The following is a 17,841-nucleotide window of genomic DNA, read 5'->3' on the forward strand; positions in this document are numbered from 1 at the left end:
CAGTTGTAATGCATTTGTCAATTCTACCAAGTCTGTGTCTTCCATAAAGAGTCTCAAATTATGATATATAGTCTTTATTTTCATTTTCTTTCCCTAGTATTTGTTCATCCTTAGATGAAGAGTAGCATTGAGGGCTGGCTCTTAGTTCTCAGAGTCGGTAATTGTTGTTACTACTTTTCAGTTTAGAGTTGATTACATATTATAGGCAGGAACTCTTATTACTTATTCCATTCATCTCTCCTAGTTATAATGCCCACCTTTCTTGGGTTGTTAATGTTCCTATTATGAAACAGTAGTGCTCTTCATGAAATAATTCTTTGTGATCCTGCAAAGAATTTACAGAAACTTAAACTGTAATAAGTTGTTGGTTTAGTGTACATGTGAGTTTGTTAAGGTTTATTATTTTTTTAAGTTTCACCAGTTTAGAAATTTTACCGTGGTTGAAAATTTTTTTTTTTTTTTGGTCATAGAAAGTGACCTTCTCATTGTTTTTACTTTCTATGAACTTTACTCAAAAGAATGCTGTATAGGTAGAAATTGTTCAGAAAATTTAAATTTAACAATAGCCTCTTCACAAGGAGGAGTAAGAGGAGGAATAAAAACTCCTCTTACTTATAACTGTTTTATTTTAATTCCATCTGAGTACCTGGAAACTTTAAGGGGAAAAAAGTGTTATATCCCTGTTACATTTAATAAAATTACAATGGCCTGAATGTTCCATGTTGGCTACACAGTGACATTTGAAGAATTACAGGCTTTCAGAAAGGAACCTTTTATTCATATACTTATAAGTTAGAAACTAATCTATTTAGAGGTTATTATTCTTCATGTAGCAAGGATGTAGAGCAACCAGTAATCCAGCAGATCAGTACATGCCCATTGTTCTTCTTTTTCAGGAAGGTTCAATCCATTTGGGGGAACATACTAACTTTTGCAGAAACAAATGAGGCTTAAGTGGGCACATTTAGGGAAGACATAGTTGGCCATAAGACAGGGAGGGGTGAGAGTCCTTTATGTAAATAGATGTTAAATAAAATCTAAAAATATTTCTTTTTATAACATCACAAGCAGTTCAGACATTAGAAATAAGAGCCCATGTATAATGTTTACAAACATTTATTGCAGTGTAAAGTATGTTGACACAGATAAACTTGCATCTGGTGGAGGCAGCTCTGTTAATGAATTTGCAGTAATACAGATTTGCTGCATGACTTAAATGTGGAGATTGCTGAAAACCACTTTAAGTTTGAGTCATCCATACATTCAGTGATGTGATGGATGTCGAGGTTAATTTGCAATAAATCCATTAGTAGTCATGGCACTGATGTGTCAGTGATTGTCATATAGAACCATGCATAAATAATAAAGGTGACACATTTCTTCACGTGCTTTTCTATGTTCCTAAAACACTTGAAACGGTGATTAAGATGTACTGTTGCTGCACATTGAATTTACTTATATAATACAATAAAACATGTTTCTATAAAAATAAAATTAAAATAATAAAGCTAGACTGCAGTTCATTTTATATAGACTTACTCCTTTATTTAACAGTTGAAGTGAATTTTTTTGCATCATGCTATAAATCTTACCATGCTAGATGTTTTATGATGATGAACTAATATTCTTTTTCTCATGAAAGCTGCCATGTGATGCAATTTAATATCCTTCTCATTGTCAAGTACTAGTGAATGTAAATAATAATATAATGGGTTTATGTGGAAAAATTGCTAATCCAAGGAATGAAATACTGAAGAGTTTAATAAGAACTAGGATGGAGGAAAGTCACCATTTCTTCAAACGCATTTGGTTTTCACTCAACTTTGAAATGACTCAAACTTTTCCAAACTTATATTAAAACAAAACAACAATGTTGCAGTGTTGGTTATTTTATACTTTTTTTTGTTATTTTATATTTTTAACACGTACGCAGACACACACACACATTTCCACCACACGCACCATCTGTTCTCTGTAATATTTACTGGGCACTTACCATAGGCCAGGAATTGGACTAAGGTGTTACTGTTTGATATCTTATTTAATTTTGGTGGAAGCTCCATGAGGTAGATAGTGTCAGTATCCTCCTTTTTTCCAGATGGGATATCCAAGACTTAGAGTAAATAGGTTGGTCAAAGTCATTGTTGCTAGTAAATGATTCAGTTGGAATTTGAACCCAGGTCTGTTCAGAGCCTACATTCTTAATTTTTTAGCTGTCTGCTATAGTAAGTACATCATGTCCTTGTTCAGAAAAATGCATACTAAATGAAGTAGATTTTAAAACTGTAGTCATCTGACCCACTATATTTTATTGTGGGAGTACTGTCATATTTTTAAGGTTACTAGAATAGAATACACTTGTAATTTTCTATCTTGATAGAAAGGGGATTTAAGAACTTAGGAGATTCTGTAGACTTTGATATGATTTTTTTTCCTTTTAAGAAAGCCAAGATGCTTATAGAGGTAGGGAGAGAGTGGCGGGGGGTTGGAACTGGACATCTAATTCTCTCACTTATTATGGAATTATGCTGTTGAGTGCAATACAGTCCACTGTTGTGCATACAGAAGAAGAGGCAAAGGAGATTGCTTTCCAGATACATCTGGAGAAAAAAAGATGCTAGAAAAATAATTGCATTGTTTGGCACAAGGTAGTACAATTGTTTTTGCTTTGTTATGGTGAAACTTAAAGAACTGGAAAGTCGTTTTAAGGAAGACAGAGTAGTTAATAGCATGCTAGTCGCCAAGTCTTAACACTTATTGAAATGTGAGATGAAATCAAATCTTGAGTAACGATGTTTGTATTGTGACATTTACGTTACTGAAAATATAAACCTTTAAATTATTATCCTCCCATTCTGTAGCTCAGCAACTAGAAACTTTTATAGTTCCCTAAGTTTTGGGAAGTATACCCTAAACTAAATGTTAATCTACGTATATTAAATGTTCTGTCATTTCACATTTACATGTTATTTTTCTTTTTTTAAAAGCATTATGAGGTGAAAGGACAGTATATGATCATGAGGTGCAAATGTCACTTTATGGATATGAGACATTAGAATATGATAACAGTTGGCCTTGATAAATTCAGACTGACACATCCAATTAACTTTTTCTTGACTGTCTTGTTATGATAACAGAAACATTTCTGTAATAAAAAAAAAAAAAAGTACAGCAGTAGGAGTCTGGATATTAGGTTTCCTACCAGCTCTGCCACTTAACGAAGGTTGCAACTTTAGACAACAAATCCATCTTTATGACTAAATTTCCTCAAATGCAACAAGGGACTGCTGCTTCCCCTGCTTTCCATCCAGGAATGAAGAAGGAATGAAAAATTATTGTGAAAGTGATATTTTTAATATGAAGAACCTCTATGGGATGTAAGATAGTTTGCTTTACACCACCACCTTCTTCTGGTGATTCTAGAAAACATCTGAATTCTTAGATATGTTTTACATTGTTATGCAGCATCTCTAGTTTTGAATATTTGTCTTAATTCATAGGAACTACATAGTCACTAGAGAACAAAGGTAATTAAAAGGTGCAAAATAAAAGTAATCAAGTACCTACACTCAGAGTTCACCACCACAGTCTCCTGTTAAAGAAGCCTTCACTTTTATATAGTCTTGTCCAATTTTTATCAATGTAGGTTTTAGTGAAACATTTAATAGTTAATCATCTGAGAAAAATGACCAAGCTGAAAAATACTTATCAAATAGTTCTTGCTTATTAATATCCTGAGTAACAAGCTTCCGATGATGTAGAACATAAATGGTCCTGGAGGCTCCAGGATTTCTGATGCCCAAGTCTCTACATTCTGAATGTTCTTTACTTGCATATTGACTGGTGCCTTTGAAGTACAACTTAACTATTTTCACATGAGAGAGAGAAACTACTTTCATGCATTAGTAACCAAAAAAAAATACATATATATATATATATAGGGAATGTGTAGCCTCTCTACCATTTCATTCTAACAAGATTCTATTTTATCACTTTTACATTTAATATTATCCTGACATGTTTCTGTTGTCATGTCTACATACCAAGGCTTTCTGAACCAGTCAGGCAGGAGGTATATTGCAGAGGGCTTGGGAGTTTCTGAAAGGCCTTTGGAAATGTTTCAGACAGACAACAAAGGGCATTTGGCTCCAAAATACAAAAAGAGAAAACAAAATATTATCAGGTATTTAATTAAATATACTCAAACATGACATTAAGTCAACTTCATTCAATTTGTAAATTTGGTAATGGTAAAAATTTAATGTGTAGAAATCTTAAAAACATCCTGCTGTACACACTCCTTTTACATATAAGCCTTACTCTTGGTAGAAGCTATTTTTCTATAAACACAAGATGCTTTGTTGCCTAAATTTTAATATTTACTCTTCCCACTTTCCTTACCATGTTTGGCACATAGTGGGAACACAATAAATATATATTGGCATCCTTTGTTATTGGAAGGCTATATTACCCTCTATAAATTACACCCTAATGACATCCATTCCTGGGATAACTTTGCAAGTATTTCTGTGGTCCTTTTAGTGTGAAGAAAGGTCTTTTCTCCTCTTTCTCTCCATATATATACATATATATTTGCACATCTCTTCCAAATGTTCTGACTTAAAAATACCATTTTATTGCATTCAGTGAGATAGATTTTGTTGTGGTGCAATGAGATAGGACTTCAGTGCATTGGATGCTTAGTAAACTTGTTTGAGAGAAAACTCTTTTTAAAGTAAGATGGATAGTTTACTGACATCAACACCATATAGTAAAATTTGAACACTCACCAACTGAGGCTATGATATTCTTAGTACTGTAAGACTAGCATTCACTTTCAGGAAAAAAAAAAAAGGGTCTTTTTGTGATCCTGGATAGCTTGACAGCTACTAGATACTGCTTGTTAAGTAAGATCTCACTTTTGTTGATGAGATCTATTATCTGACATGACTCCTGGGGTTTATGACTATTTATCCATTAGTTATCATCTAGGTGAATACACCCTTTCCCTAGAAAAGTTGATTCGTAGTGTATTTGTGATTTGCTTCACTGTGCTGTATGACCCTGTCGCATGCACATGTAACTCTTGTTTCAAAAACAAGTTGATACATGTTTCTGCTCCATTTGGAAGCAGCCAAAGTCAGTGTTTCCTACTAAACTATTTCTTAAAAACTGGCAGGGAGAAATAAAACCCTATAAGATTCCATGCTTGTCCAACTCAGTGGAAAAAGTAGTAATCCCCCATTTGTTCTGAAACACCTGCTGGTAGGTTTAATGAGTATATTAAAAACTGAGCTGCCTGATATTTCTTCTAAAAATCCTCTGTTCTTTTTCTTGAGCCTGTTTGATTAAAATCTGTGATTTGCTCACTGTTTTTGCCATAGTTTCATGTTTGTTTTTCATTTTTGCCATACTGTAAATTTAATCATTTACTGATAAGTCAATGTAACAAATACAGGAAAGTTGTGTACCAGATGTATTTGGACTAATTGGTTTTGGTTTTTGTTTTCCAGCTGGGACGACATATATCTTTAGCAAAGGTGGTGGACAAATCACGTATAAGTGGCCTCCTAATGACCGGCCAAGTACACGAGCAGACAGACTGGCCATAGGGTTTAGCACTGTGCAAAAAGAAGCTGTATTGGTACGAGTGGACAGTTCTTCTGGCCTGGGTGACTACCTAGAGCTGCATATAGTAAGTACTTTAAAAATAAGATTCAGCTTTTATTTTTTACTGTTAGTTTTTTTTTTAATATTATCATAAGTAACTTATAATTCTGCCTTTTGGAAGTTTCTCCTCCCCAGCAACCAGCACTTGGGTACAGAAAATAGAGATACACTTAAGAAGTAATAAAACCTTAGTCCAACTGCTGTTGCTAAAAAATGTTCTTTACAATAGAAAATATATTTTTTGGTTGGTAAGGGTGGATTCCTCTCAATTCTCTGTTTAGAAGAAAGATTTATTTTGGTATGTTTTTAGTGACTTTAGGCAGACTTGCTAAAGTAATAAGCTGAGTTATTGCCTAGTTGATACTCTTCCATCTGACTAGAAGCATGAGGTTGTAATACTGGTAACATCAAAAGATCTGAACCCAGTGTCCTTATTTCTCTCTTCACTTAGAAAACAATTGTCTAAAGTTAACATGCAATGGATGGGAGAACAGGGAACTTCAAGGGTAATTAGGGGTAGAAAAGAAAATGGCAAAAAGATTGTTTCTATGCTGTCTTATACTCATTTTGATACATAAGTATGAAGAAAATAAAATGGACTCAGCATTTATATCCTGGGATGCTTCCTTTTTCCTCAAGCTCTAAGCCTACTATAAGAACTTAGTCAGCATATCATAGATGGCAAAAAAAAAAAACCCAAAAAACTTTTTTTTTAACCTTTTAAAGTTGCCATAACTGACTATAGCTTGGAGACTCTGCCCTATATCTCTGCATTCAAAGAGTTACTAATTTGTATAGTTGTAATTCTTTATCTCATTTTATAGCAATATTTGCACAGAAGTACATGGGGTCTCTCATTGTTAAGCGATATTAATATTTTACTGATATATAAAAGTAACAACCATAGGGAAGTGTCACATATTCAATAACTCTAATGGGTTCTTGTCATCATAGTTCTTAATTGAATATCTGTAATTTCTGGAAGGTTTCAAAAGTATATAATCTCTCCATTTCCCTTTTTATCCTTGAGGTATAGTTTATCTTTTCTGTCTCATGTGTTTATGTAAATTTGTTTCATTTTGCTTTTGTCTATCCCTATACGTTCTCCCTTTACCAGCACCCATGCCTCAGAAGACAATTTGATTAGGTCAGCATGTTCTTTTCTCCTAGAAACTGGCCTTCAGGCCTTCATCCTAAAATGATTAGGAAAACGATCAAACACCAAAATACATGATCACAGACTTTTGCAGGGTCTTAATTTTCAAAATTTTATTCATTTATTTTCTTAATCTTAGTTTTCCATTAGACTTCTAGAATTTCCATTTAGCTGAGTAGGGGTTTACACTGACCACAAGAGCTGAATTCATTGCTAATCTTAGAAAAAAAGGGAAAAACAAAAAAAAAAACAAAAACAAGAAAACACCTTAGCACGACCATTATCGAACCGTCATAAATTTTCAATTCAAAATGCAGTTGTCAAATGGGAACCCTGGGAAAGTAATTTCAACTGCCTTTCAGCAAATATCTAACAATCAAAATCGAAAGCATCTGGATTTTTATGGCATCATAAATAAATGATCAGTTGAGATAAGCTTAACTAGCGCAGCAAGGAATCTTGCTGTTTAGAGTAATCTCAACTTTCTAAAGGTATTTGCTCCATTCTGATTTAAGAGCCTTGCTACTTCAAAAAAAAAAAAAAAAGAAAAGAAAAGAAAAAAGAAATAAGAAAACAAGAGCTTTCCCTCCTGAAAGAAATTACTTATTGATCCATCACCAATTACACATTTACCCTGAGAAAAGGTTCTACAATGATCACTCTCAAATCGTAAGGGGCTATGTTATTGAATTACTCAAACCACTGTTGTTTGTTTTATGGTCAGAGGGTTTTAGTCTACAAGAATGGGTATTTTTTTTTCCAATTTTGATCAAATGTGGGCTTAAGAGTCCCTCCATACGTAATGGATTGACTTTCTAGGTGTCCATAACAGCCCAGTACCTTCCACAACTCCTTTACTTGCTGTGGATTTCTGACAGCTGTCCTCTGAGGGCCTCCTTCTTTCTGAATCTCCTCGTTGGTTTGCCTACCTATTCACTTTAGGTTCAGTCTTTGTCTCAATACCTTCTCCCTCTTGGATTTGCTATCTTCAGACTTTCACTTGATCTGAGAGCCAGTCCTTGACTGGGAAATAGAAAATGTATATTGGTTCCCTGGGCTTACTGAACCTTACCCTTGTTGGTCATCCTTATGCCTCCTGTCTCCATTACTAGCATCTGTCTTAGTTCAAATCTGGCCAACTAAAACTTATCTCCCTCCCTTTTCTCTCATTGCCAACAAGTGGTGATCAGCTGTTAATGACTCAGCAAGTCGCTTATATGGAGACAAGTTCACTTCTTTCCATGTTTCAACATACAAACCAAATAAACACAAGACCAGGGTTGTTTTGTTTTGTTTTGTATTTTACATTATTGAAGTTTACTAATGTAACTCCTATAATGTTGGGTACTGGGAAGAGGAAGAGGAAGAGGAGATAGAAATTTAAAAAGGCTAGGGGAGGGGAGGAAGGGAGGGAGGGAGAAAAAGAAGGAGGGTGGGAGTATAAAAGAAGGGGAGGAAGAAAAGAGAAGGGGAATGAAGTGTCTAGGGACCAAAGTCGTTAACAACGGGTGATAGAAGTATTCTTAATAATAATACTTAAATTTGAGAATATTCAGACCCTATTTTACCAAATTATTTAGGTACCCTTCAGTCTATGCCAATTTCCCTCAAGTCATTTCTTCTGCTTCTTTCAAAAATGGAAATTTGAAAGGAAAACAAGATTTGTAGTTTGTTTATTAGTATTGTTTGATTTTGGCTTATGAATGTACCTGATTTAAAAATTAACCTAATACCATACATGATACGTTTTATCTGTAAAAGTTAGTTATTATTATCCATTGAACTCCAGAAAAACTTCTGTAAACCCTCAAGGTCAGCCAAATATAAATTGTACTAATCTTTAAGAATTGTATTTCTACCCTTAATTAGTAAATTAACCAGTAAGTTGGTTGTACTCCTCAAAAGGTGCTATGGTCTTGCTGAAATGTACTATGCCATTTCAGTTAGATAAGTTTTAAAATATGATTGGCACATAATTTTGATGAAGATGTTAATATTTGACATCATCCCTTTTTATCAGAATGATCATGTTTGATTTTTACTTGAAAATATAATCATATTTTAATTTTGATTAATTGTACCTTTAAACTATAATAACTTGCAACAAAATGGTTTTTTATTCAGGTGGCCTAGTTTTTATAGATTTTTAAAATTATATTAATATTAATGCTACTACTGTTAACCTCAAAGCCATATGATGTTGCTATTGAAATTTGTGAGGTGTTAGGAGGGATGAGGGCAAGATAAACACATGAAGTGAGGAGCAATTAATTAGCGTAGAGCCTAGAATACAGGTACTCAAATATTTTCTGAAGTAAAAAATGAATTATTGGATTATATATTGAAAATATGATGGCTTAGGCGAAGAATAGGCAGTCAGCTTTTCATTAGTTAATGTGAAGTCACAGATGCAGTTTAGTTTCTATGTATCTGAGAAAGTCTTTAAGACTTGTTTGTAACATAGAAAAAATGTAGCACTTGATAGGCAGTAGCTATATTATTGAAAGGTTGCATATTTTTATTGATGTCTGAATTTTCAAGTGAGAATTAATTATAGTAGTTGATGGTTTAAATTAAGGAAGTGTGTGGTGGGAATTTTTGTTGTATGAATGATTATCTCTCTTTAGTAATTATCTCATTTATTGTAACTTACCTTTGTCATGAATTGTTCTCCAGTCATTTCATATCTGCCCATTATTTTCCAATAGAGATAAACTGTCTAATGGCAGAGAACATAATTTGATAATAATGATGATTAATAAGAAACATAACATAATATAGAATGTGGCTTTTCAATGTTCATTTCAGTACATGCTTGAAGACTTTCCAGAAAGATTTTCTGAGCAACTAGTATGGCCCAGGCCTATGTTAAGCTCTATGGATACAAAAATAAATGAGCTTACCACTTAATAGTTATCTCAATAAGTATTTGTTGGATGAATGAATGAATGAGTCAAATGGGATCCTGATCACCAGGTAGCTCAGATTATTTATGGTAAACATACTTTGTCCCAAAATGACTCTATCTGGGTTCATCTCCATTTCTTCCTCTTGCAGTTTTAACTTTCTTATCTGTATATTCGTAAGAATATAAATAGATGATAGCTTTTTAAGATAAAGAATATAAAGAAGTGACTTCTAAGCTGTAGGGTGTTATACATATTTAAATTAGTCATGTTGAAGATTATTTAATCAATATTGAGTAAAAAAATTCTTAGAAGCAATAAGCAAAAAAAAAAAATCTAGTTTATTTTAAAAATCAATTTATAAGATATATCTAGAAATGTTACTAGTGTTGCCACTCTAGAGAAAGCATCGCGTATACATCAGTCTGGCAACATTAATTAGAGATTACTTAACCCCTCTTTGATTTACAGAAGAAAGCCAGTGCAAATGTGCTCATTCACTGCCATGAATATTAACGTGTGCATCAGTTCTGACCAGAGGAAATGTGTGGAGGGTGGTGGGAGAGGATGAGGGAAGTGTTCTTTGAAATTCTTTCATCTTGGGAGCATGAAAGAGCATTACAAATTTGATTAGTGAATTGTTGTACATATTTGCCTTAAGTGTTTCTTCTTTGTGCTTTCCTAGGTCAGAAGCCTTATTTTTGAAACCCAGCTCTTAATTGATTTTGATTTAGAAATACACCTTTTGATCAGTGGTTTTAGTATAGACTAGAAGCATAATATATTTAGAGTTAAAATATGACTTGTCCCAAAATAACTTATCGCTATCAGTGACAAGTCAACACTTTCTCATCTTTCTCTGCATCTCTACATTTTATATTGCTTTAATATTTTCTGTTTAATAAATAAATATCATTTAATGTTTTATACTTTATAATACGGCTTTATTAAAACTAAATTTGAAAACATTTTAAAGTCAGTAATTATATACGAGTGCATACCTCTATCAATAAGATAAAATCCAATTAGTCCTTCATGAGTTTAAATTATGTTCCATCTGAAATTTTTTTTCTAACCAACAGATTCACCTATTTTGAGAGTTTTCACTTTGTCATATAATATTTAAATTTGACCCTGTTAATCATATCAGTAGATATTTTATTTGGTTTTGTTTTCCTGGTTCTTACATGAATTAAAGAACATGTGGCTTTTTTGGCTAGTATTTTGAAAGAAAGAATAAAATGATGTCATTTTACTATGTGTTGTAAAATTCTTGTTCAAGCTTCTAAGGTATGAAGGATGTAGGTTATTTTTGGGGAAAATGGGAGAAGTGATGGTCATAGTTATGTTGGATTAAGTGCTATCCCAATATTTTAAAACAGTCTCTATTTTGGAGACGGGTGTGGTCAAGTGCATCAATACAGACTACTTCTCTTCTCCTTTCCTCTTGCAAAGCAAATTCAATCTCTCATTTTCTGATTTACTGGTTCTTACCTTTGGTGCATCAGTAACTCTCTGAATTTGATTTCTAGATTTCTAGAATTATTTCCTTCTTTGAAATTCTATTGCTGTGAGATTTAATAAGAGAACCAGAACAACTATCTCTGCACACACCTCCTCAGTCCATGCACTTATCAATTAGACTTATTTTCCTGTCTCTATTCTGAATAACTTCCAGGCCATTTTATATACTTATATCAGGTTAATTTGCTAAAATGTTTCTTTGATGCACTGATTTCTCTATTAAACACACTGATGCCTCCCAACTATATACAGGTAAAGTCACAGTCTATGCTTAATATTTAATGTCCTCAACATTCTGATCTTAATTTTCATTTTCAGGTCCATTTTCCCATAATTCTATACTTAGCTTTCTACCCCAGTGAAATTTATTAATCCATTTTTTAATTTTTAAAAAAATTTAAATTTTACTTATTTATTTATTTATTTTAGAGAGAGAGAGAGAGTGTGTGTGTAAGGGGAAAGGCAGAGGGAGAGAGAGAATCTTAAGCAGGTTCCATGCCCTGAGATCATGACCTGAGCCGAAATCAAGACACTTAACTGACTGAGCTACCCAGACGCCCCTGTTAATCCATTTCTTTTTTAAATGAACTTCTTGTCATTTCTCTATATCTAATTCTGTCCAGATAGTTTCTTCTCATTTCTGTCTCACTATCTGGATTCTGCTCAGTCATAGGCTTCTCTGTTTCAATGTTGGGTGTTTTCAGGGTTGTCCCTGGGATCTTGTAGCCTCCTGAGCTAGCAGGAAGAAGTCTAGGGTTCTGGAATCTCCTTGGAAGAACTGTTGAAACAATGCCCGAGGCATTACGAGGGTAGAGAAAATCTTATGCATAGTTTCTGCTCCGACCAATGATCACTCCTCTTCTTGACCCATTACTTTGTGGTGGACCTCAAACTATTTTACAAAATAGCGTCAAATCCATTCTCAGTTAGGCCCTGACAAGTTGCCATAGCAAGTCATCTTTTCTTATGCCAAGCTGCCAGAACGAGAGACCTCTAGTTGAATCCTTTCTAACTACTGGCATTACTTCCATTTCTTCTGTAGCTATTTTTCAAAGCCTATTTTCAAATAACATCTCTTTTGGTTCATTCAGCACATCATTATTGATCACCTTTGATGAAGTTCATACTGTATTAGTTATCTATTTCTGTGTAATAAATTTACCCACAATTTAGTAGCTTAAAACAGAAAGCATTTATAATCTTATATGAGCTTAGGAATTCAGGAGAAGTTGAGCTAGTTATTAAGAGATTCCCAGGAGAAGACATGGTTAAGATCTCCCATGCTCAGAACATATCTGATATGTTTATTCTTATGATCCAGACAGCCCACATGTCTGAGGAAGAAATTATAAACAGCAATGAAAGCATATGAAAACAAGTTATTAAGGATTCTGGCTTTACAGAAGTCTAAACACAATATAGATTGAAGGAAAAAGAGTAATGAAGACATTGCTTGAGGGTTAAGAACTAGTTTAGGGAATGCATCCTGAATTAGAAGTCATTCGTACACTGATCAGGAAAACTCCCTTTATTGCCAAAAAACACTGAAAGCCATAAGCAAAATGCATGAAAGTAATAGTTTAAAAATGCAAGCAGCATAGCAAACATGTCTGCCACAGATCAGGAAACAAGATGAAAATGAGACTATGGGAATGGAGTCCTGATGTTGGGCCACTGTAGACACAAACAGCTCATTTCAACAAAGGAAGGAAATGACCTAGGTGAATATACCTAGGGGACACTCAGGTTAATAGTAGGCATAAATAATCTATTTTTTAAATCAGGAGGAAAGAACTGGAGATAATATTCACTGGGCTTAAGAAAGTTATTTTGATGAAAACAAATACTTTCAGAGCTGTGAAATCCAATTTATGTTGTCCTTAGGAGTTTTGGGAGGTAGTATGCTGGACCTCAAGAGTCTTAGGTCAAGACAGAGGAGGACTGTACCCTCCTGGAGACCAAGAGGACTAGCTGTTTAACTTTCTGCCGACAAACACAGCCCTGGAAGAACATTCTGCCATTATTACGCTTCCAAGAAGACGCTTTCATGGTGGGCTCTTCCTATCAAGAAAAACACTTCCTCCTGAACCTTCCTGCCCAACGAAGAGTAGAAATACAAGATTGGCAGACCAGAAAAGCTCTTTGGTGAAAGATTAAAATTTAATGGGCTCTTAGGGCATTTTGGTCTATGAAAATAAGTCGATCTTAATATTCTTAAAATTCTACTCTGAATGTTAGCTAGGAAATGTAGACTGCTCACTCCCAAATACACATCTTCAGTCCTCACTTCCCTTTTGATCGCTATACTCAGCATTTCCAGCTGGATGTCTCATGGACACCTCAAACTGAAAAAACTGAAGTCGCCATCTCCCAACCATATGCCCATCTCACAATCACAGATTAAAACCTGACATCTCTTGCATGCTTACTCTTCTGACTAATCTGTTTCTCACCAAATTCCAGAAATGTTTCCATAATATTATGGAGGAGTTTCAAATTGGTAGACTGAACAGGGAATCTGTGCTCATCCCTGACCAGTCTTGCAGCAGGTAAGAAGTTGAGACACAGTCTCACAGAACAGGGAGGGAAAGGGTACAGTCAGTCATGGGTAGAGTGCTGGGATCTGTGCCTGACTCTCCTTGTTCCCCTCCCCTTTTTTAAAAGATTTTATTTATTTATTTTAGAGAGAGCGTGAGTGGGGAGAGAGGCAGAGGGAGAGGGAGATGCAGATACCCTGCTGAGCAGGGAGCCCGATGACCCTGGAATAATGACCTGAGTCAAAGGCAAATGCTTAACCGACTGGGCCACCCAGGCGCCCCCTCCCTGCTTTTTTTCACTAGGAAGTGTTGTTTCCGTTTATCAAAATTGTGTATACAGACACAGTCAATTGTCTGGAAAAAAAATTGGCAAAATACCTTTTACTATTTTTTTGTAGTCTTTGTACTCTCCCCTGTTTTTGTTAGCAATTTTGTGACCCGTGTAAAATTTTGGATCAGAGTAAAGTGATTAAGTTCCAATGGCCCATTCTTCATTCGTGTTGGACAGTGAGATACTGAGCAGCAGTAAGCATCAAGAGAGCAAGGACTTTGATCTATTTTGTGCAGCTTTGTATTCCCAGAGCCCAGCTTAAGCTTGGAATTTAGCAAATGACAAAAAAAAAAAAAAAAAAAAAAAAAAAAGTTGAAATAATCTTTTGGTTCTACAAATTCTGCCAATTTAAACTGCATGTGTGCATTCTGAAAATGTTCTAGGGCAATAGGTCAGTGCTGCTCCGGTCAAGGGCATTATCTCCTTCAGGAGCAATCAGTTTATATTTAACTTCTTTGGGGTGAGTTACAGATGCAAATGTGAGCTAACTACTAGCATATTTCCAATATATTTGTTGCATCTTTATAGATTGGTATCTTGAGGCAAGTGTCTGGTGAACCACACCTTAACTGGTTCTGTTGGGGAACTACTGATCTATAGTACAAATAGCTCAAAAGACAAACTCCTCAGCTGGCCTCAGTGAGTACTTACAATCTGGGCTTATTTTCCAGCTCCTGACATGGCTACTTCCACTGCAACTCACACATATTCTTTCTTTAATTCATGCATTTAATAAACCTTTCTATTTTATTTTTCCCCACAAGCACCTTTCAAGGCACTGGAAATACAGAGTAAAGTGAGGCCTGGCTTTGCCGTTAAGTAGCTTAGAATTTAATAAATAAATCTCATCTTGTGATACATTAGCCACAGAATACAGACATAGGCTGGTTTTTCAAACCTTCACGTCATAAAGGCACAATTAAAGGTTTTTAAACTCTATGAAGCCCTCTTTAACATGCTTTTGATAAAAAGCAATTAATAATCTCATAACTAATCTAAGTTTACATATGTTATCCCATCCAATATTTAGAAAAACCCTATGAGGAAAAACCATTGTCCTCATTAGGTTAACAAGGAAAGAAGGCACCAGACAGCTGGTGAGTAAAGCCAAAATTTGAACTCAGACAGTCTGACTCCTGGGCCTTCCGTGTGGGGGGGCAGGGAGGAGGAATACAGGAAGCAGTCTCTCCTCAGGTTACACCCAATGACTCTGCTGAATCCAGTTTTATAAAGTCAGACAACTTTAGCTCTTAGCATACCACACATCACATGAATTACTGAGCATTCCAGATACCAGCTACATAAACCATCTTCTAGTTTAAATAAATGCATAGAAAGTTACCTGGTTGACTAATTGCTTCAACCATTTTGTAATTAGCTAGCCAGCTTTTGTAATTAGTCTGACTTGTAAAGGTGGGGCATACATATTTTTAAAGGCAGAGAAACGCGATTTTCAAAAAAAATCTGTACCGGTAGTGAAATGACGGTCAGCAAACATAGACTTCCAGAGAGCTTTTGTTCATGCTTGCTTCTCTCTCCGAAGTATTCCTACTTCCTCCCACTCCTACCTGCCCTCCTCTCCTTCCTAGTCTGGTGCATATTTTATTTGTCTGGATCATATATTGCATTTATATGTGACGCTTTCCTTGGTCCCCTAGGGCAAAACTAATCATGTCCTTCTTGGTACTACCATAGCACTTTGTTTTTAATGCTCTTGTATTACTGACCAACTCGCAGCTCTTTCCTTCTGTGTCCTTCCAGCTCATTAAGTTGTGAACTCTTCAAGGTCACTGACAATATATTATATATCTTTATATCTCTGTATTTTGACACTAGTACAGTGCTTATTAATACATGTTAATAATATTTATTGATGAAACCATGTGTATGTGTGAGTGAGTGGAGCCTTTCTTTTTGGCTTGTGGCCTCCCCATCTCGTTCCCCGCTCCCCCCCCCCCCCCCCCCGGCCGGTAGTTTTCCACTGAAGTGCACGACCTCACAAGAGGAGTGCTCCCCTTGGAGCACAGTATGAAGTAGACTCCCAAAGGATAATGGTGAAAGCATGTGACACTGTCCTGGGACTCCCCATTTACAACCCGTGGAGGCTTACACACTCCAGGCAGAGGCCCACGTGCTGAGGCCTATCACAAAATGGTCTCATTATCCACATGGTATTCTCTGAGGGAAGGAAGAACGTCTTTCGTCTTAGATCGTTGACCAGCGCCACTTTCAGGTTCAAATATTCCAAATAGGTAGTCACTTCTCTGAGATTTAGTCTAGGCGTGCCTTTTATCTGCTGTCTGTATTATTTTGGGTATTTATATAAAAACGTCTCTGATACATTTCCCTGCATTCTGACTTGATGAGAAGAGATGAATCCAACTGGAGAAAAAGAGAGAAAGAAAGAGAAGAAGAGAAAGAGACAGAGAGAAAGCTAGCAAGCCAGCCCTCAGTGGTAATCAACTTTAGTTGATTATGGTGTGGAGGGTAATCAACCTTCACTATTCTGGCAATCTGACCATCCTCTTTTTTTTCCCTCCTGCTGTGCTAACCTCTGACATGTGCTTAAATGATGGAGGTGAAATTGATTATTTGTTAAACGAGCTTTTAAAAATGATTTTAATTAATATATATTAAATGTTTGTAGGTACTGTAATTATCTTAAGTAGGGTTAAAATTTCCCTCTGAAATCATGCTTACCCTGTTCATTTGCTTAGTAAGAACAACAACTAAACAATACTATTTAGCATGTATTGAATGCTTGCAGTGGACCGAACACTAAACACTTTGCATAAAAATTATTTAATATTCACACTAACCTATTGAGGTATGAATTATTATCTCAATTTTACAGATGAGCAAACTGCATTTTTAAATAATTGACCCAAATCACATAGCCAGTTCTGACTTCAAAGCCCCGTTTTTCTTTTGTGCGAAGGAAGTTTCAGGCTAACTCAGGTACTTTTTCAAATGATCATGCAAACCAATTTACTGATCCTAAGGCACTGAGTCTTTACTGTGCATTGCATTGTGAGATTCCTTAAGCATGGGCACAAGGTGGAACTTCTGTGTCCTTCAACAAGAATTCCCTAAATAACAGTACCATGGCAGAACACATGATATTTGGTATTAAAACTCCTTTAATGGGTGGAATTAATAGGTGTTGTTGCTATTTTTTGAGTCGCACCTAAATGTCGGGCTAAACTAATACTGCCACAAGACTATTCGTCTTCCGTGGAGATGAATCTAAAAATAACCTGCAATACTCTGGAAGCTGGCGGGAGTAGCAGCTTCCAGCCTTTTCCCGGGTTCTAAAGCTAATGCCTAAAGCCTAGACAGCTTGTCCTACTTTTTTTTTTTTTTTTTGAGTAGAGTCTCTGTGTATCTCAGCAGGTAAATGAGGGGGGGGGAGATAGGGAATATATTATCTATTGCTTGCATTTCTTGCTGATTGGACATCTTCCTGACAGAAGTCTTCAAAGCAAAAGTATGTCATCCTGTTCATTATTGTTAATTAGCAGTAAAAGCCAGGCTTTGGAGGCTGCGTTTCCCACAGAGCATCCGCAGAGAAATGGGGCTGAAATTTTAGCAGTTATATGTGAAGTGGGGTCAGGCAGCCTGCCATGTAGGTTTCAGAACTTTTGTTCATTTGTTCTTTAAAGGACAGGCATTGCAGAGAAATTTCACATTTGGAAATGGGTTGTAAATTCTAGCCTT

The 17,841-nt window shown here is 35.4% G+C and overlaps 1 protein-coding gene across 1 annotated transcript in view; it reads left to right on the forward strand.

The window, feature by feature from the left end:
- Positions 1-17,841, forward strand: part of NRXN1 (neurexin 1) — a 1,112,161-nt gene that overhangs the window by 803,451 nt on the left and 290,869 nt on the right. The window contains 1 exon segment of the mRNA XM_021701263.1: positions 5,514-5,695. Within this exon segment, the coding sequence (XP_021556938.1) occupies positions 5,514-5,695 (182 nt within the window).

Source organism: Neomonachus schauinslandi, chromosome 10 (assembly GCF_002201575.2).
Source record: "Neomonachus schauinslandi chromosome 10, ASM220157v2, whole genome shotgun sequence".
Classification (NCBI taxonomy): Eukaryota; Metazoa; Chordata; class Mammalia; order Carnivora; family Phocidae; genus Neomonachus; species Neomonachus schauinslandi.